The sequence below is a fragment of the Chionomys nivalis genome, chromosome 25 (assembly GCF_950005125.1).
Source record: "Chionomys nivalis chromosome 25, mChiNiv1.1, whole genome shotgun sequence".
In the NCBI taxonomy this organism is placed as follows: domain Eukaryota; kingdom Metazoa; phylum Chordata; class Mammalia; order Rodentia; family Cricetidae; genus Chionomys; species Chionomys nivalis.
Genome location: NC_080110.1, coordinates 26,533,840 through 26,554,992, shown reverse-complemented (window position 1 = coordinate 26,554,992; position 21,153 = coordinate 26,533,840). Strand labels below are relative to the sequence as shown.

At 36.2% G+C, this 21,153-nt stretch overlaps 1 protein-coding gene across 8 annotated transcripts in view; it reads left to right on the top strand.

Annotated features, from left to right (window-relative positions):
- Positions 1–21,153, top strand: part of Cnot2 (CCR4-NOT transcription complex subunit 2) — a 91,616-nt gene that overhangs the window by 51,773 nt on the left and 18,690 nt on the right. For 5 of the 8 annotated variants that reach the window (XM_057757551.1, XM_057757548.1, XM_057757550.1 and 2 more), the window contains 4 exons: positions 6,699–6,765; positions 16,588–16,735; positions 17,376–17,558; positions 19,796–19,875. In XM_057757551.1, coding sequence (XP_057613534.1) covers positions 6,699–6,765; positions 16,588–16,735; positions 17,376–17,558; positions 19,796–19,875 — 478 coding nt within the window. Of the gene's footprint in view, positions 1–6,698; positions 6,766–16,587; positions 16,736–17,375; positions 17,559–19,795; positions 19,876–21,153 lie in introns of those variants that run through there. The other 3 variants (XM_057757552.1, XM_057757553.1, XM_057757555.1) reach the window with 2 other exon arrangements.

Below are 21,153 nucleotides of genomic sequence, written 5' to 3'. Positions count from 1 at the left end.
TGCCTCACTTCCTCTAGCAAGGCTCCTCACAGTGCCTTCATTTGGCTCAAACACGTGAGCCTTTGACAGACAATTCACTTCAGACCAAAACAGTGTACATATATTAACACGTTTCTAAATGTGAGTGCATAGATTTACACAGAGTGGCGTGTCTTTTCCATATGGCTGTTGACCTTTTGTAGTTTCTGTAATACTTGTGTTGGTCATCTTACATGTTTCAACACTGAGTGGTCTTGAGTTCTGTTTTTACAAGTATCTTCTCAAAATTTTCTCTTTGTGGTTTTTATATTACAAAGGTATTTATCATTTTTCTTAAAAATGATTCCTCAAATTTTCTCTTTAAAAATAAATACTACACAAAACAAAAATTTTACATATTAAAGGATTACCATGTAATCTTTTAATATATGTTTACATTGTATAATGTTTAAATTAGGTTAAATTGTGTCTGCAAACAATTTCCAATATTTTGTGGCTTTTTGTTTGTTTCATGTGTGTTGAGAACTGAACACAGGGCCTTGTACATGCTAGACAAGTGCTCTACCACTGAGCCACATCCCTAGCCCAAGGGATTTTTTTTTTAATGTTTTCTGGTTTAGGTATATTTAGAACATTCCCTAGGGACTTTCCTATTCTGTCTCATAACTTGGTTTATAATATGTCCGTTAGAAACATATTCTGGTTTAAGGTGGCAGATACTGTTTTGGCTCTGTGGTGTTATCCACTTATATTTATGCTATAGATCATGGGTCAGAGAACCTTTTTCTTAAAAAGCAGGTAGTAACTTGGCTGTGTAGACTGAGAGGCAGAATGAGGGATGCTCCATAACCATAATGTAAAAATGGCTGTCAGTCATGCATTCTACAAAACTTAGCAGTGTGCTGGATTTTGCTTATAGATGGTAATTTGCTTATCTCCGAGTTTTAGAATATTTACTAATGACCAAGTGAGATGATCCCCTTAATATATAGAAGTTTGCAGTGCTCCGAGCATGTTTTTAAAATCCTACTGAGTCTCTATTAAGACTACAACAGTTTGAGTTGCTTTGACTTCATAGAGTGTTTTAACATCTTGGGTAAAGTCTTCTGTATCCCTTTTTATGAAAGCGTATTCATTATGTGCAGCAGTACTAATTCCGGTACCAATATTCACCTCCCTTCAAAAGGATGACTGGGAATGTAGCTCAGTAGCGGAATATTGCTCTTTTGGGGCTTTGGGGGGCGGGCAGGTGGTGGCAGGGGGTCGTTTTTGGCGGGAGTATATTTATGTGTTTACTTGTGGAGGCCAGCGGTCAACCCCAGTCATTCTTCCTCAGGAGCCATCACCTTGTTTTTTGAGAGAGTCTCTCACAGACACCTGGATTTAAAGATTAGGCAGGGCTGGCAGGCCAGCAAACCTGAGGGTTCCTCCACCACAACACTGGGCTTGTATACATGGAGGTGCCTGCTTTTCACATGCATGATGGCACCTTTACCGACTGACTGTGTCTGCTACTAAAGAGGGCTTTATCATTGACATTTTCCATAAAGTGTTTTTAATCACTTTGGTGACTGAATGTGAGCTGTAGAAAATCTAATAGCTTAAACTTCAGCTACATGATTTACGCGTTGTGTCCTAGGGCAAAATAAGCCATCTCTGTGCACCTCAGTTTCTCATCTGGAACACAGGTACAATAGTATGTAACTAGCCCATTGTCTTTTAAATTCTCTGCATTTCAAAAATCTGTAGTATCAGGGCCATGGAAATGATTCAGCTGGTAAAGTGCCTGCTGCCTATGGGCTGATGACCTTAGTTTGGACACACATGGTAGACAGAGAGAACTGACCTCCCACAAATGGTAGACCTCCATTTGAGAGCTCTGGGGTGTATGCAGCCACACATGTGTACATGTGCAGACAAAATAAACAAAAAAGATGAAAAATTTTAAAACTTTATTAGAAAAATGTATAGCATTTATCAGTGCCTGCAAGTGCCTGGTTATTGTTTAAGCCATTGGAATTTAAACTTAGCGGGGGCAAGAATTTTATCTCTCTCGTTAGAGCCATCTTCTTAGAATCTGTAGTAGTTAGAAAATATATGCTCTGTATTCATTTAAGAGAAGGGGAGTAGATACTGTTGAAAATTACATTTATTGACACATAAAAATCTTTAAAAGTATCTTATACATTTTAATAGGATATGGTCTGAGTGCGTATGTCAGGTTTTTTTTTGGTTTCTTTGTTTTTAAAGATAGGGTCATTGTTTGCCTCTGGCTGGTTTGGAACTCACTGTGTAAGTATAAATACAGTAGAGTATAATCCAAAGTAGTTGGAATTAGATGTCAGGTAATTTCTAGAATTTTAAAAATAGAATAACAATTGCATTATCTTCAAACAATATTTTAATGTTAAAATGTAAAATGATGTATCTATGAAGCATCCAGTTTCACTATCTACAACATAATTATAAAATGTTTAATCATCAGATTAGCATATGGATTAAGTATTTCTTAATGCAGAATACTCCAGACTAAAAGTACCTAAAATCCTAAATACCCCAACCAGTTTTAAAATTTTTTATACATCAAGACTGTGGTAATTTTTTTTCAGATTTTTCAGTTTTTGGGTTGTTTTGTGGGGAGGGAGCTTGGATTTAGAATTTCGAATTACTGAAGGATAGTTAATCTGTTGGTGTGTGTGTGTATACAAGCATGCACATGTATGTAGTTTTAAAAATAAGTTTGAGGATTAAAATTGCTGTTTTGAGAGATCATTTGGGTGACTATGTGGAAGTGCCTTTGCTATACAGACTTGGTATTAGTGCATATAGAGCCCCCCCGAGTGTGAACGTTGCTAGAACCAGTCCAGTCCTGTGTCTTTCTGTAACTTTGCACTTTAGAACTGTCCAGGAATATATTCTCATATTCTCTCCCTCTCTCCAGGGATATATTCTCATATTCTCTCTCCCTCTCTCCAGGGATATATTCTCATTCTCTCTCTCTCTCTCTCTCTCTCTCTCTCTCTCTCTCTCTCTCTCTCTCTCTCTCTCTCTCCCATACACACACACACCGCATCCTTTTTTCTTTTTAATAAAAGCATTTTCATCCTAGGTGTGTAGTATTGAAAACTCACTATTTTACCATTTTAAAGATTATATATGTAAATTAGTTTTACTGTATCTGATTCATAAGCTGTCAAGTTTTGTGATTTTTTTTAAACAGTTTTATTTTTGTCTTGTTTCTTTCTTTTATTCCTTTTAGTAGTATTGCCTCTTCTTAGTCTTTGTTTCCTTTGTTTCTGTTTGATTTCATTGGTATCATTTCTTTTAAACCATTCATTATTAATTTTAAATTTTTCTTTAAGTCTATGTATACATGCATGAATATACTTTCTCTCCTTTGTGTAGATAAGATACAGTCAAAAGCTAATAGTTTTTTACTCAAAGGAAGTAGAGAAATTATCACCATTCTTTTAAGTAAATTGGACCAAACTTTAAAGTATAATTTTAAACTTATTTCTTTTTAATACTTATTAGAGAAATTTTATTTTAAAATTTTAATCCCACCACCAAACTTTGTTTAATGTTTTGTAAGTTAGGTTTAATGATAGCAGATCTATTTATTGGCAAGAGTAAGCACAAGAAGTCATCACCATTAAGCTTCAAGGAGATGGAGGACTTAATGCTAGAGATAGTTACTGGTCACAGATGTCACTTGTACCTACATTTTATTTAATGAAAATAACTTTTAAGATGTGGTTCTGGAGCTTTCCACCTTGGGAGATGAAAGAGGGGCTGGACTCTGAGGTCAGCCCGGCTTGCATAGCGGCATCCCGGTTGAAGCCAACAACCAAAGTTCTAATGTGTTGATACCATTAGGAACAGGTAAAGGGGCCATTTAAGAACTTAGAATAAATAAGGCTATTCTATTATTCTTTGGGTTGCTTCTACAAGTTTTTATTGTGTTGTTTGGCTTCAGTGTAGAGTCCTTGCGAGATGAATGTTGCATAGTGTATTTTTAAACTGGGAACATGGTAAACCGGAATGACGATAGTTTCATCATTCTACAGATAACATTTTATCTTTTCCCACCTTTTACCGTCTTCCAGTCTGTGAAACGGGTATTTCTACTCACACTGCATTCTGCAGCGTAATCTGTTTCTTGGTCTAAGGTTTAATTTTTTTCTGAGAAATTCATTTTTTATGATTAGCTTTTAGCACTTAAAATACATAAAGTTTTTGTGGTCTTTTAATGGTAGTTGGTGCTTTGCCAGGGTACATTTCTAATTTTCATTAAGCTACTATGTTCTTGAAACGCACTGTTTAATAACTTGAGTATTTTCAGTGTAGGAAGTGATGTTTAGCGTCACACACTATGGCGAGCCGTTTGCCTCTCAGCTATGGCTTTGAGAGTCTCACGGCATCTCTACATTTGTTTTGAGCCCTTCTCGCTTACCCCTCCTTCAGTGCTCAACCCAGCGTGCATGTAATTTAACTGCATATTTCTGGGCTTTATGAGGAAGCCCACTAAAATGTCTGTTCTTTGGCATTAAGTATTCAGTAAGCATATATTTTTAGAAGAATATCATTTTAAGGTGTGCATTTGAAGATATTTATGTTCATTGTAAGTCGTATAGGTATATTGGCCAATGTCTTATATAATCTTCAAAAACAATTCTTTTCTCAGTTTTATAGCTAATAATGGTGACAAAGTCATGATTCTTAACTATTTTATATAAACCTTTTGTCGCCAACTACAGGTTTATTAAAAATTATGCATCTCATTCAAGTTTTCATGCAGCTTGGAAGTAACTTTTAATATGTCTATAAAATATTTATAGTTAATATGGTATCAATAGTGACTATAGGTCCCTAACAAAAGAATTTGACTATGTTTCGACCTATTTGATTGATAAAGGTTATATAATTTTAATGTTAATTGTCTAGAATACACAGCCTGGATGTAAGAAAGAATATGTGTGTTGCACATGCACACACACACAGAGTTGCTGCCTCTTTAGGAAATTAATTCTGTTGTAGCGGTTGCTATTTTAGAGTGGTGTATAATCACCCCTCTCTGTGGGGTCTGATGTGCCTTGGCTGATAACACCCATCACGTGTAGTTTGTAAACTTTAGAGTCAGTGCAGCTTGTCTCCACTTACGTGTTCAGTTTTCCTCCTCTGGAACTCCAGGACTTCCTTGTTGGCTGTGGCTCTCCACTCAGCAGCCCCTCTTCTCTATGCTCCTGCTGCACGAAGATAAAACAGTGACTCCTGAAGCTGTAATACCTTGTGTACAGCTCCGCGTTTATTCTGCTTTGCCATCTCACTACTTCCATCCAGTTCTTTATTAATTTCCTTCCTAAAGCACATATTGTTCTTGCCATTTCCTTGCTTAACATTCTTTTTTTCTTATTTTTATAGTTGGCAGCCATCTTGTTTGACATTAAAGAAGGCCCTTTGGGCTCTTGTCCCCAACATTCTATTTCCCATTTTGATATTCTTCAGTAGGACTAAGTGTCATTCATCTCCTTTCCTAATCACTACTACATAGTCACCACTATTTCTTACCATGCTATCTGGTTATGACATTAATCTTGCATTAACTGCATATTGCTGGCCTAAGAGATGCCTCTTCATCCAGTGTTAACACCCCACAGAAATTGACTGATTTCCTCATCTTTGGGCAGAGTGGTCTTTTTTCAGTGATGTTCTACTTTTGTGTTAGCCTTTGCTGCACTACCTTGGAATATAATTGCATAATTTTTTTCTCTTTTCCCACTAGATAATACATTTATTGATGTCATGGCTAAAATGTTTTCATGGTTGTATAAAATGGAATATTGAGATATTGGCTTACATGTCCTCAATTATTCTACCTGAATATCTATTTTATAAATGGCACTCCTGCGTTTCTGTCTGTAAAGAAATAAAAAAAGAAACAGCATGATTTATGAATGTAACATGCTTTAAATTTATATTCTTCCGGGCAGTGGTAGAACACACCTTTAATCCAGCATTCAAGAGGCAAAGACAGGCAGATTTCTGTGAGTTCGAGGCCAGCGTGGTCTACAAAGCAGATACCAGAACAGCCAAGACTGTTACACAAAGAAACCCTGCCTCAAAAAAAACCATCTCCCCTCCAAAAAAAAATTTATATTTTTCTAGAAAGCACAACGTTGTTCTAGTAAATTCAGGTGCATTCATTGTCCAGCAAATGCGAAGAAGTCCACATCATCCAGTGAGAAACCGTATAAATCAGATACCACATCTGTGGTTTTGTTTGTATTTTTTAATTTGTCTTTTGCTGATGTTTTCTCTCTACTTATATAGCTGTGTGAGTATAAAATCAGCATGTATTTTTATAAAGTACAAAATTTTCTATTTTGGTAATAGTTTGAATTTAGAATTTGTTTAATGTATGCTCTGAACTCAGTGTCACATAAGTTTATAAAGTTGACTGAGATCTTAGCTTTATGTTTTCGTTAGTAGGCTAGCTTTTTTTTAAGTGAAGTAATGGTGTTGCTATACATTAATATAACTTTAAAAAAACTCATAGCACTAATTATTTCTGTTTGCACAGTTCGGTTTCATCTGGTTATGGTAGTCAAATGTAAAAAATGCGGGATGTGGGTTGACTTACGTTTTTGGTATGAAGTATAGACTTGTAACTACAATGCTCTGTCTTCCTTTATGCTCTAATCTAATTAATTTGTTTCTAGATGCTGGCATCACCATCTACATCAGGTCAGCTGTCTCAATTTGGGGCAAGTTTATACGGGCAACAAAGTAAGAATTTTGTACTTATTCTGGGATACTTTATATTTAAGGAAAAAAATTAAAGAACAGACAATTCTACTGTTGTGGGTTTACTACAGGGCTTAGCAGAAGATAGTTGATTTTCAAAATTTTATTTTACTTGTGTAGGAAACCTCATTATGTTGAGCCTTACTAATTCTAAATTGTTATTTCTTGGATATGTTGCAATTTACTTTGACATCATATATATCTGTATGTTCTCTTGCAGTTTCTTGAAAATTTTCTAAACAGTTTAAAGCAGTCATTTTTATGTTTCAGTTAGAGAAAGTTAAAGGTCTTTGTCTTTGGTTGGTTTTGTTTATTGTTTAATTTGTTTAGATTTGGGCCTATTTATTGCAGTAAGCCCATTTAGCAACAGTTTGAGAAATAGTTTTCATTTAGTAGAAAGTACTAATTTATTTATTTTTGTTTTGGTTTTTCCTGATTATAACACCTAAATTTTTACTTATAGTTGAGGGTCTTTTCATTCTGTAAGGTTTTATTTTACAAAGTGCTGTAATACTTTTAAAGCGCTTAGCACAGTGCCTGGCGCATAGTAAGCGCTCAATAAATGTTAGTTATTACCATCACATAAAATTTTATAAAACTCAAAATCATAAAACTTTTTTCAAATTAAATTTCCAAAATGTTACATACTAATAAGATTTTATCATCTTTGTTAGAGTTTAAAAAATCGGCTTATTTCTTATTGCTGCTGTCAGTGGGAGCTGGGATAAAGTGTTCTAAGCTACCAGCAAACTGTAGAGGGTAGTATCTGATCACTGTTGTAATCAGTTTCAAGTCAAAATTGGTTTGATTTGAAACTTGCCCTGTAGGAGGAGAACCTAAGTTCTGACAAGTGTCAAACAGTTTGTTAAACCACTTTTTCACCCTGTTGACCGATGTCAAAGTTGGGGGATGTGGCGTATTTTGTATAGATGAGCATTATTTCCATCCTTTTTTTTTGTTGTTGTTTTGTTTGTTTTTCATGTTTTTCTTCTTTTACTCTGCAACAGTTTGCTAATGCAGAATTAGTAAATACAAATTTCATACTTAAGCAAGAACATATTTTAAAACCTTCTATGAAAAGGGGGAGTTTTTTTTTTAATCTACAAATGTTTATCCTACCTCTTGAGGCAATATTATAGCTTGTAGTAAACATGTTCTTGTTAGCTTATGTGTGGTGTGACTTTCACCCTGTTGGGAAGCCTGCCTGGAGAAATGCCTAGCTGTTTAAAGCTTTCTTCTGTTTCAGTGCAGTGACTGCATAGGCCTGTTTGCTTTTTAAAGCCTATAGTTTATCATAGTAGAAAGAAGATAGAAAATGGATAAAAGATATGTTTGGGAAAGTGAGGTTATTTCAAAATAGTGATTGCAACCAGCTGTCTAGACCTCAGAGCTTTTTTAACCCGCAGATGTGACATTGCTTTGGGATGGATTGTTTGGAAAGTGGTGATGTCCTTGGCATGACAGATATTTACTGACTCCAACTTTCTTTAATTTGCTTTGTTTGGTGTGAAGGACATACAAGATTGGTGATCAAGCAAATCTATTTTTCTTAGAAAAAATATCTTTCTAATTTTTAAAAAAGCTATGTATGATGAACATTTTTTGTTGAACTTCGATTTATAAAATGGTTATATTTAATAAAGTTGGTGAAGCAGCATTTTGAATATTTTAAACTGACGTTTTAGAAAAAAGCCTACTGAAAAATGAATACTAGGATAGCTGTTTTAGCTCAGCGCAGCTGTTTTCCAGGGTTCACATTTGGAATTTACAGTCAGTGACAAAAGACAGCCTAGTTGCCAGTTCCTTTTATAAGAGCCCCCAGAGGACCAGATACATCATTTAAGCAGTAGGTAGTCTGAAAACACTGTGAAACAGGAGAACACAAGTACACTGTGAGACTCGAGGGGTCAAAGTTTCCTTGTATTTGTTAAAATGTGAGGAGCGACTAGTGAAGGATAGAGATATAAAGAATTAATAGGGGACTGGATTAGAAATATTCTTGTGGCATTTATTGCAATTATACACTGAGAGTGATAGAACCTAAAAATTCTTTTCTCACCTCAGTCTATTAAATACTGACATTAACTCTCTATTTGTAGTTCACAAGGTTCATTAGTGATTTGCACTGTTCAAATGTGCGCTCTCTGCGGCTTTGTTGTTGTTTGTGTGTGTGACTGAGGCTTTGAGACAGTCTTACTATGCAGCCATTCTAGTCAGGAGCTCAGATCCCCTGCCTGTGCCTTACACGGACTGGGATTTCTGAGGCTTATGTTTAGGTTTTGGTGCTGGACATAGAGTCTCGGCTTTGCACATGCTAGACAAAGACTGAACTGTATACTCCCAACTTTTTGCTTAGTCTTGATTTTTTTTTCTCAAGTTAGAGATAGTGGAAGTGAGGAAGGAAATTTTTCTGTTCCATTGCTAAAACTTAATGAAATTAAACATCAGGATGAGGACCCTCGAGGGAGGGAAACAAGAGAACTTGGATGTGCGCTTTGTCAGACTGCGGTGGAAACAACTATATGATAAGCTTAGGAGGTATCCAGAAAGTACTGGATTAGAGGATTTTATGATTTCAGGCTCTAGAATAATTTGATCATATCTAAATATACAACTTCACCTGAGGGTTCGTGTAGGTTTTGCTCAGCAGTTGGTAACTATAGCAGCCAGAAAGCATATAATGTTCAAGTTGCGTGATGTTCTCCACTTGTTTTCTAATTGTGTTCATAAGATTTGAGCCATTTTTCAGCCTTCCTGTCTCTGGGCTCTGTAAAACTGTATACTGATTGAAATGGGCTAGATCGTCATTGCATTGAAATGAAGTAGTTGCATAGTTGGAGCGTAAGTATTTACAATCTTGGGAGTGGAGAAAAAGCACACATTATCTAAAGTGTGTATTATGTATAGCAGTTAGTTAACTAACTGTCCTGATGCTGTATTATAGACATAGTTGTCTGGATTCTGAAAGGTCTCAGGCCATTATCTGAGAAAGAAATAAATCTTTCTAGGATTTCGACTGCTGGTTTGTGAGTGGTGGCATAGTGTATCTAATTCTTGTGACTGAAACTTGTGTATTAAACATAGCATACTTTATGGAGCAAGAGAGCACAATTGACATGGTTTAAAACTGACAATATTGATACCTCAAAATTTTTCATAACTTTCCAAATTATAGATCAAAGTTGTATCATAACTTTTTCCCCCTTATGTCTGTTTTCTGGTGAAAACTGTCACTTTATTAGATTGTCTCATTTTTCTTCACCGTTAAGATTGTTGACTCCTTCAGCTGTCATGGGCACAGTAAAAATATGGGGGAACACTAATATTTCAGTATTTACTGTGCGTGACTTTTCCCAACTCCATGAAGTGTTAAGGAACTTGCATGGTCATATAGATGACGAGTGATGGAGCCAGAATTAGGCTTCTTTATAAGAGTGGTGCTCTGAACATGAGCTAAGAAGAGAGTTTTTGAAACCTGAAATGACCCAGTGAATCATTTGCATAGAAATTACTAGTGTTGAATCTGCAGATACCAAGAATCTACTGAACTGCCTACTGAAGACATTGTGATAGGATTTACTCATTCATTATGTATTTACTGAGTACAACTCTGAATGTGGTTGTATTCCTAGATCTAATCAAGATTATAACAAATAATAAAGTTCCTACCTTTCACAGTACTTTAATGGGAAGAAACAGAATAAACACATGGGCAAAGGAACTACCAGAGTCCTAGTAATGAGTAGTACAAAACTTGGCAAGCTAATGAGATGAGTGAGGAGTTCATGCTTTACCTGAATCGAGCAAAAAGACGGCTCTGTCTCTCAGGAATTAAAATGTACTGTGGACGCCTGACTGAGGATGATAGTCCCTAAAATGAGTGATATTGAGGGGTCTTTTTGGGTACAGGAAGCATGGAAAATCTAATATGTCATTTAATGATAGGAGAGCGAGAAAATCAGTTTACTGGATGAGAAGAGAGCAGTGAGAGAGTGGGTATCTTGGATTATAGGAAGTCTGGTACAAATCACTAAAGAATTCAGAGAGGGCTGGAGAGATGGCTCAGAGATGACAAGCACTGGCTACTCTTAGAGGACCCATCGCCCATGTGACACATTAAAAGTATCTGTAACTGTGATTCCAGAGGATCTAACGCCCTCTTCTGGCCTTCTCGGGAACCAGGCACACAAGTGGCTAAACATCCATATACATGAAAAAAATAAAATTTAAGAAATAAAGAATCCAGCCCACGTGATGGCTCAGTGTGTAATGGCAACTGCTACCAAGCCTGTTGACATGAGAACTTACCTGATGGAAATAAAAAGAGATTACAAGTTGCCCTTTGACCTCTACACACATGTGCTTATACTCGCACACAAAATAAATAAATGTAAAATAAAAACAGTAATTTAAATATGTTCTAACTGTAGTAGCACAGTTTTTATGGTGCCGTTTCATTTTGAGCCATCACTTTGCTGTGTAGAAGGTGGACTGAATGGGAAAGGAATAGGAGACAAGACTCTAGAAACTAGAAATTTGGCTAGTGGCTGAGAAGTAGGCAGATTTGGGATATTTGGAAATAAAGTTTATACAACTTACTATATACAGTTTGAGAAGATAAAATTAGCATTTTTATAAGGTTTGAGACCTGTATCATTTTGTGAATGGGTCTCCACAATCTACACTGGAAACTTAGGTTGAAGAAGAATACCAAGTCTACCTTGGGAAGTGTGTGTCACTGCTCCGTGGGAAATGGTCCTGAGGAGCTCTGCTGGCTAGTATTCTCTGTGGTTTGCAGCAGCTTCTTGGAGCTAGTTTTGAAACCGGTGTGTTCCATCCATATTTCTCATCTGGTATCTCCTTAGTTTGGGTAAGGCAAGTTCTCCTTCAGATCTGTAATTTTTCTTCTTCCTTTTTCCTCCCCCTAGACATCCTGAATATCAGGGATTGTAGGCAGCACATTTACATTGCTCACCTGTCTTCATTTTCATACAGCTTCTCTTCTCTCAGACTTTAATTGTCATGCTATCTGTAGCCACCTGATTTTGCAACACTCCTGCCACCATCTTGTCTACCTATTTAAATCGTGATCGTTATTACATGCGTATAGTCTCCAGGAGAACTTTTCTAATCCCATGCCTACTGAGTTACTGTATGTGTATTCAAACACAGGGACTGACTTAATCCTTCGATCTGTATATGTGTTATGTATCCCTCCCTGTAGTGTGCAAGAGAAGGGAAAGCATTCTTAGTGAACAGTGTGAATAGTGAAGTTACAGGGACAGATTGGAAGAGAAGAGGGGGGATTCAAGAATGATTTTTAATCATACACAGAGTATCTAAGCAGTGAAATGTTAGAAAATCTTTCTTCTTTGGGGTCATGGCAGAATTCTAAAGACTAAATTATGGTTGTACTTAATACTATAGAATAGTGGTTCCAGAAACACTGTCCCTTCTAGAAAGACTGGGATAGTTTAGGGTAGAGATTATACTGGTCACCCCTGAATTCCCCAAAGTTAAAGTAACCTACAGTTTCTAAAGAAGAAACAACGGTCAGCAACAACTCTAAGAACATACAGGGAATGTCAGTTGTGAGAGGAACCACGAACTGGATTGATGCCTTTCTGATTTGTTGCTTGTGATTTTTTAAACTTTAGTTTTATTTCTGTATATGTTTGTGTGCCTATAAGTTTATGTGCACCCACATATGTGAGCCTATGGAGACCAGGGAGCATCGGATCTATTGGAATTAGAATTCCTGGTGGTTGTAAGGCTTCTAATTGTGGGTGCCGAGAACCCAACTTAGGTCCTTTCCAAGATCAGTATGTCGTCCTAGCCCTGAGCCATTGCTGCAGCTCAGCTGCTGTGATGCTAAGAAAGCAATTTAACGACTCGTTTTAGCTCTTCATGTAAAACTTGGCTGATCTAAGAAGTTTTTTTTCTGTTTGTAAATTCTTTGGATTTTATGAAGGAAATAGAAGAATGAAATAATTTCACCTTGAAATAATTATCTGCAGCATAGGCTGTAGGTAAAGAATCATGGAGATCAAGCTCTACTTTTGCACTGTGTCTATTGTTAGTTTGGGCATGGCACAGAACTTTTCCGGAAGTCTAGACACCTGGGTATAATGAAAGGAGACTGTTGCTCAGGGCTTCACTCAGGTGCCAGGGTTTGGTACTATAACTGAACTTTTCCCTAGATTGTTAATATCTCTAGCAAAGGGACTTCTGTGGATGGAACAATTTGCTATAAGAACCTAAGGTACTGGTTGTGAAGCTGCTCTTTTAATAGAAATCATTTTTGGAATACCTACATTTTTTCATTAGTTAAAAACTTTGTGTACATTTATATTAGGCCACGTGTGTTCCATGACGCTCATGTTGGGGGCAACTTTGAAAAGTCAGCTTATTTTTTTCTACCACTTGGGGACATCTCTACTAGGCCTGTCACCAATGCTTGGGATGCTTAAATCACTTTTTCTTAGGGTTTTATGAAAAAGAATCCTTGAAGACTTTAATTCATGATTTGTTAAGCATATCTTGCCAAATAAGAGGTAGGACTCTATTTAAAATATGTACCCAGAATCTTCCTGAAAGAAGAGTTGATTCAGCACCATAACCTTTTCAATTGACGTTTGTCTTTTCATTCTTTATGTGTAAAAATAGGGGTAGAAGAATATCTTCCTTATAAAATTCTTTAGTTTTTTTTTTTTTAAAAAAAAGAAGTGGTAAAGTTTGTTAGGTCATTGACTTCATTCTCACCTCCCAGACACTCACTTGCAAGCTCGTACGCACTTCCTTGTATTCTCACCTTTTGAAGTTCTTTTATGCTGTCAGCAGCAGTCACTTGAGTTTTCCTTTCACGTGCTCTATTCTTGCCCTGATACTGTGGAGATGACTCTGTGTTATTATTTATAATTAGAAGATTAAATTTTCTCCCCTCTGTTTGTACCTATCCAGTTAGTCTTAGTTTGACTCAAGTATCTCCAATGTAATAATAATGTATTTTGTCTCCTAAAAATAAATGCCTGTATGCTTTCATTGAGTGTTTTTATTGTTTTAAAGAACTTCCGTTTTTAAGTTAAACTTCAGATAACTATCAAATATTTAAGAATTGGTAATAACAGTTGGTAATAATAGTTCGTAGTATATATTTTTTTCTTTTCATCTTTAGTAGATGTTTCAACAAAATGAATGTGTTGGATTTATTAGTTGTGTTTAACCAAGATGAATTTGGAGGCTAACATTGAAGTATATTTTCTTCAGATTGTCTTCCTTCACTACTGATTATAAATTAACTGGAATTGGCCAGTGTTTAATTAAAATAAAAAGCATTACTTATTCGTTTTCTTGACCAGAATTTTCTGCCAGTATTCAAATTATGTACAATATTTAAAATAGTTCTAAAATGAGAAATTTTTCTTATACAGAACAGACAGAAAAATACATATACAGAAAGTTACTGTAAAGCAAAGAAGTCTTTGTAGGACCTATTGATTTCTTTAAAGAGGCCAAAAGGATAGTAAATTTTGGAGGACGTATGAATTCCAGTGCAAGAATAATGAAGAGGAAAGGGGAATGGACAAGTATTGAAAAGAAGGAGACTAGAATGGGAGAGGAGAGACGAGATAGAAAATTTAGGATTGGCAGATGCAAAGATGATTGGTAGACATCCCACAGCTAGAAACACATACAAAAGGAGCTGGGAGAGAAAAAGTACGATGAAATGTGTTATTGGACACTCATTGTGAACACCATTGTTTCTGCCTAGCATGGTACTGCCGTTCAAGAACACTAGGAGTTAAAGAGATCCGACCGAATTCTAGCCCTATTCTCTGTGTTGTTGCCTTGGAGAAGTCAGTTAACTTATCCAAGGATCAGATTTCTTATCTGTAAAATGTAGACAGAGTAGGTGAGAATGGGTGATTTTTAAGACCTAAAGTGTATAACGTTGGCAATGAATGACTGGCAGATACACTCTTGTTGGACATTTTCATCTAGAGCTGACTTTAAGACACTGTTTAGGCGTAGAGAGCACCTGAGTTCAGGAGCCTTTTCTGTCTTACCCACTGCTGTTTCCCTAACAGATTGTGTAGTATTTGCCACAGGGTAGTCACCCAGGAAATGTATGAGAGGAAAATTACCATTTTGATGGTTTATTATGGAGCCAGTTACAGGACCTATAGGAAAATTGCACGGTTGAGGGAGGGAAAACACGGTTTCTTCTGGAGGATTCTTGAGTAGGCTGATTTTTAATCTCTTTTCTTCCTTATTTTGTTCCAGATTTAGAGAAAATGGTAGTAGGCTGTAAGATTATTATTAAGGTCACCATAACAGTGTCTAGACACAAATAAAACAGAGTGGCAAGCCAGTGGACACTCTAGGTCTGTTCCCTTCCAAGGGGCTTGGAGAGATTCTGAGAGTTTCAAGTAGCTGTTAGTGGAGTCCCTGTGAGAACAATGTTGTGCCAAAAGACACATTTTACAGAGGTGTTTAAGAAAGAGTATGGTATATGTAATATACTATGTGAAAGGCATATACTCAGACTCTTCAGAGCTTTGAAATGCTTAGACCCAAAACTGAAACAGTAAGGAAAAATATCATCTTAAATCCCCAACACTAAAGTCATTATTTTCTGGTCAGCCTTTTTTCTTTATTTAGCTTCAGTTTGAAATAAGTTTGATTGACCAGTGTGTCAGTATTCAACAAGCTGAAAAGAAAGCCCTGAAAGCACGCGGGTGAGAAAGATGAAGGAGAGGAGGCCTTCATAGACAGATAGGATGGCAACGCAAATGGTCCTGTATGCCTTTGAGGAAGATGAACATGCATAGAATGTTAACTCTCCATTCTGAATCTCAAAATAATTTATATTTTTACCATCTGAAAATAATAATGTGTCAAGCATGTAAAAAGTAAGTTTGTCCAATTTGATTAATATTTTTGAATTTTATATCTGAACTGCAGATCTCAGTAGTCTTAAAAAGTACACCCAGGCAACATGTCAGTTCCTGCATCTGACCCTAGATGTGCTAGAGAAATATAGGAGCCTGATAGGTTGAATAAATCTTTTTGAATCACTTCATTTTTTTAATCATACTATATCAAATTGATTTTTTAGAAATTACAAAATATTATGTATTGGGTTTATAAAAATTGCAATGTTAAGAAGTATGTATTAAATAGATTTTCTCAAGTGGATTTGCAAAGAATAATATAAGATTTAAGATACTATGACAAAATGGGAATGATTGTCTTTTCCCTCTTTTGGGGGGGTGGTGGTTTTTTTGAGACAGGGTTTCTCTATAGCTTTGGGGCCTGTCTTGGAACTAGCTCTTATAGACCAGAATGGCCTCGAACTTAAAGAGATCCCCCTGTCTCTGCCTCCCAAGTGCTGGGATTAAAGGTGTGCGCTACCACCGCCCGGCTATGAATGTCTTTTCTGTGTACATTAATTGTAAATTAAAACAAAACACACAAGATAGCAGAATTTCTTAAAGGCATATTTATATGTGCCAGTTTCACAAATATGCCCTTAATGAATTTGAGAACAGTTTGTATAATGTAACATCTTATTTGTTATAATTATTAACGTAGCTTATCATAAGATAGTAATGTGGAAAGAATACAAAAAGATAATCAAAATACTAAATTTTAGACTAGAATTTTTGTTGAAAATCAGAGTCCATTTGCAGTGAGACGAATATTAGGTCATTTTAAAGTGCTCTAGATTGCCAGCTCCAGAAGATGGATACCGATTTCATTCCTGATGGCAATGAATTTCCTTCTTCTGAATTTTCTTATTAGGTGCATTAGGCCTTCCAATGAGGGGGATGAGCAACAATACCCCTCAGTTAAATCGCAGCTTATCACAAGGCACTCAGTTACCGAGCCACGTCACGCCAACAACAGGGGTACCAACAATGTCACTTCACACGCCTCCATCTCCAAGCAGGTATTTATTAATGGACCAGAATACTTTCAGAATGTATTTTGTAGAGTAACCAAGCTTTTAACTTTTTAATACGGTAATTAATTACTTGATTTTTCTGGTTCAGTGCCTTTCACTAAGAAAACAGTTCTTACGCTCATTTGATGTCATTGCAAAGTGATAAATGTAGTGTAGCGCTTTGATCTTGAAGCTGTGTGCTAGTTGTCACCTGAATGGATCAGGTTTAATCACCTCCTGGGGAGCTTTTGCAAAAGCTGTCTACCTCTTTCTCAATTATCTTCAATTTAAGATGACTCCCCAGATAGCTGTATTCTTTGCTTGCCCCCTCACCACACCTCTACTGCTTCTTAGAGTGAAATAAAACAGATAACAGATTATATGTATTATTAACATCAAGAGAATAAGATGACAGGAATTTTGAATGGAATTATTTTAAATATATGTGAAAAGCATTTATAATTTTTATCATAGTTGTCCCAATAGTTCTCATCTATGATGGCACCTTTTTTAGTTCCACTATAAGAGTAGGAATACAACTGGAATGTGTAATTGAGATTCTAGGGGTTAAAGCAATTGATTATTTGTAGAGAATTTTAATGAGTGATTGTAGAGAGCTTATTTAGTGTATGGACTTCTTTTTCAGGGGTATTTTGCCTATGAATCCTAGGAATATGATGAACCACTCCCAGGTTGGTCAGGGCATTGGAATTGCTAGCAGGACAAATAGCATGAGCAGTTCAGGGTTAGGTAGCCCCAACAGAAGCTCGCCGAGCATAATATGTATGCCAAAGCAGCAGCCTTCTCGACAGCCTTTTACTGTGAACAGGTAAGATGTTTATTGATACTGCATATAATTGTCTTTGGGGGGTATCCTCAGGTTTGCCTTTTCATATCCAGCCCTTTGTTTCTAAGTTGTGGCTCCTGTCTCACAGGTGTGTTTATCGTCTATTTGTGAGCTAAGATGTGTTTTCCATCACAATCCTTAACCCTTTCTAAACTGAGAACATGTTCTTAGAAAGACATTACTCTTTTACAGAGCACATTGATTCTTTCTGTTGATGGTAGTATTAGAAAGGAGATGTTCGTGGGTTGTCACTAGGCAAATCTTTATTGTTTATTCCATTCATTATTAAGTAAAGTTTATGTGCTTGGGTGCTAAGAGTTCTGGGTTTACGAACATGACTGGAGGAAAATGTGCTTGATTTTTACTGCCGTGCGTTAGTTATGCATTGCTTAGATACCTTCTGTGCTAAAGTACTTTGGGTGCTCATAATAAAAGACTGTTTCCAAACAGTGCTCTTTTAAATTTTGTGTCTAGAATTTGAAAACAAAACAAAACAAAAAAACCCTGGGATTTTTCCTTCTATTTCTTGCTATCCATTGCATGTTTTGTACAAATAAGAACAGTGATTCATTTTGCTGGTATGTTTACGTGGTTTGGGTAGCGTTAGAGTTGTATCTTAAATGTAAGACTTTTCTTGCAAAAGAACATGTAAGTTTGAATCACATATCATACTATGTTTATACTTAATTTTTACGAAAAACTATAGAGTGAAAGAAAGAACCTTCACTTAGTTGTTGCTCCCACATCCATCTTAATCAGTTTCTTCTATCTCCTGTCAAATCTGCACTGAAATGGGTGCTCGCACACTTCCTCTTCAACTTTAGCCCATAATCTCCAGTTAGTCTATGTAGGTTCTACATATCTTAAGTTTTTAATAAATTATTTGCAGCGTGGTTTTACAGCTTTTACCTTTTGATAGATTCTTAACCATATTGCTTGAACTTTATTACATCTTTCTGCATTCTTGTTCAGTGAATATATTTTTAGATTTAAAGTTTTACTTTTATTTTTCACATTTTAATTATTCAGAAAATAACTTTGCGTGTAAAGTGTCACTGTAGTAAAGCTTTCCATCCCAGCCTATATGTGCTACTGATACTCAGATGAGATGGCTTCGCTTGGATTCAGAATCCGTGGCTGAGGTTCCTATACAACCAGCAGCTCTAGCGCAATCGGGGAAAAACATGTTTATTTTGACTCACCTACTCTGCCCTGGAATAGTGGCCCACTAACTGCATAGCTCATCAAAAGGTGGCTAGCTTTACAGATTTAGCAGAGCCTTAGAGCTGTCACCTTCACATGCTTAGAGGTGCCTTCACCGGCATGCGGACCTATCAGAAGATCATTGAATGATAGAGATAGCAGTTTCTCTGTGCAGCTGTCATTAATAATTCTTATTGACATTCTTAATTATCTGACCTTTTTCTAAGTACAGTTCCTCCCTCCCTCCCTCCCTCCCTCCCTCCCTCCCTCCCTCCCTCCCTCCCTCCCTCCCTCCCTCCCTCCCTCCCTCCCTCCCTTCCGTTTCTTTGTTTTGTCCTGCTTATGTTTATACAAAAAGAAAGAGGGGGTTATTTGTAATTATTTTCAGAAATTGTGTTGTACATTAAAATTGGGAGTGCTATAGAAAATTTTTTTTCTGTTAGGTACATGAAAACTAAGCTATATAGAGATGAAATGATGTGTTTTAGAACACTGAATTCAGTTTTTGAAAAACTGGTCAGTTTAATTCAGGTCAAATGAAAGGGTCAGTAAGACATGAACTCGTGGAAATGAGTAATTGGGAAATACAGAGGTTTGAAGGGAAGACTTAACACTGAAAAGCAAGCTTTACCAATCAGAGAAGAGAAAGCAAGTGTTCAGACGGGGTGAGGGTGGGATCCTAAACCTACCTGCATTTTGAGAAAGGGGAATTTCTCCAGCAAGATAGTGTACTAAGACCATAAAATGGTACCCTTAATTTTCGTTTTTCAACATTCATAAGTAAGTTTCTTTTTTGTTTTTAAAATTAATTTATTTAAACTGTTTGGTTCTTTCTTGTTCATTGAAGAGTTTCAGAAAAATTTTTAAATAAAAATGAAGATTATGCTCTCAAACTAGCATTGGTTTTGAAACATTGTTATTTTATATGAGGAGACCAAAAGTATATACTTTTGTTTTTCTTCATTTCTAAGTTAGTGTTCTTACTGTATATCTAAAATTATTTTCTATGTACCCAGTATGTCTGGATTTGGAATGAACAGGAATCAGGCATTTGGAATGAATAACTCCTTATCAAGTAACATTTTTAATGGAACAGGTAAGCTTATTCTGGAGCTAGTACCCTACTAAAAGTACAGTAAAGTTCTGAAATATAAGCAGTTTAACATACTGTTCTCTAAACATTAACAGGATTTGACTGTTTTAAATAGTAGAATTGAATTTAGTGAAAAACTGCCAGGGATAGATAGGAATCAGCTAAACGGTAGAGAGCAGTGTCAGTGTTTCCCCCGACCTGGTCTTGTAATGTAGTATTTTGTGTCATAACATCATTTTTTTAATATGTAAAGAGTCAATACTAATCTAGTCTATATTTGTGCCTCAGAATCTTGGTTTGTTTGGTTTTTTCTTCTTCAGAACTCTTCTTATTCTTGGCCCTGTCCCTGAGAACAAGAGTGTAGCCTGAGTTGGGTGGACATTCTGATCATAGAGGCTCAGGTTGAAAGGAGTCTGCTGTAGGGGCCATTTTACAATAGCTTTAATACAGACTTTCACATTTAACCCTTACATTTTGATCCAGTATTATTTAAGATGGAGCTACCTGCAAACTAATTGGATTTTTGGCAAAAACTAAAGTCTGTTGGTTCCTTTTCCCAACTGCTCAGACAGAAGAAGGTAGCTCTGGAGTGGTGGTGCTGGTTTCTTTGCCCCTGTCCCCTGTGAGTGAGAAAGTAAAGGGGTGTTGCCATGACTGGAGGGGCATATAAACAGGTTATTGGGTGGAACATAGGTGAAAGACTAGCCTGTGAGGTAGAACATGCATTGACACGAGAGGAGACTTGACAGGAAGCCTCCATTTGTGGTAGCTCTAAGCTTTTGACTTCTGAGTGTTGAGGTGGTTTGTTGAACAGCTGAGGTGGATCAACCAAGGTTAAAACCATTGAAAGGAATGGAAGATCATAAGCATTTAAATTTTATAGTTTTCTGGGGTGATTTTAGGGTATACTAACTTTGTTGTATACCTCAATAAAGTGTGTTAAAGTTTACACTCATACTTACTGTGAAATCATTATGAAAGGTTACTTCTTACATTTCAACTGAATGATGTTTTATTTTGCTGCCATAAAGTTTCAGAAATTTTAAATTCTTAGGTTTTGTACTGGAAAAATTGCTTTCAAGACTTTTTCTAAGTTTACATTTGGGAAACTATAAATTGCTGGTTAAATTATACATGACAATTTTTAATTGGACATTGGAAGACTTAAGAATGTGTATTAAAAGTTAATTTTTTACTTGGAGAAAAATTATAATTAATCATAATTTGAGAGATATTACTTTATAAATTAAAATAGTAAAGATTTTCATTTCCTTTGCTTTA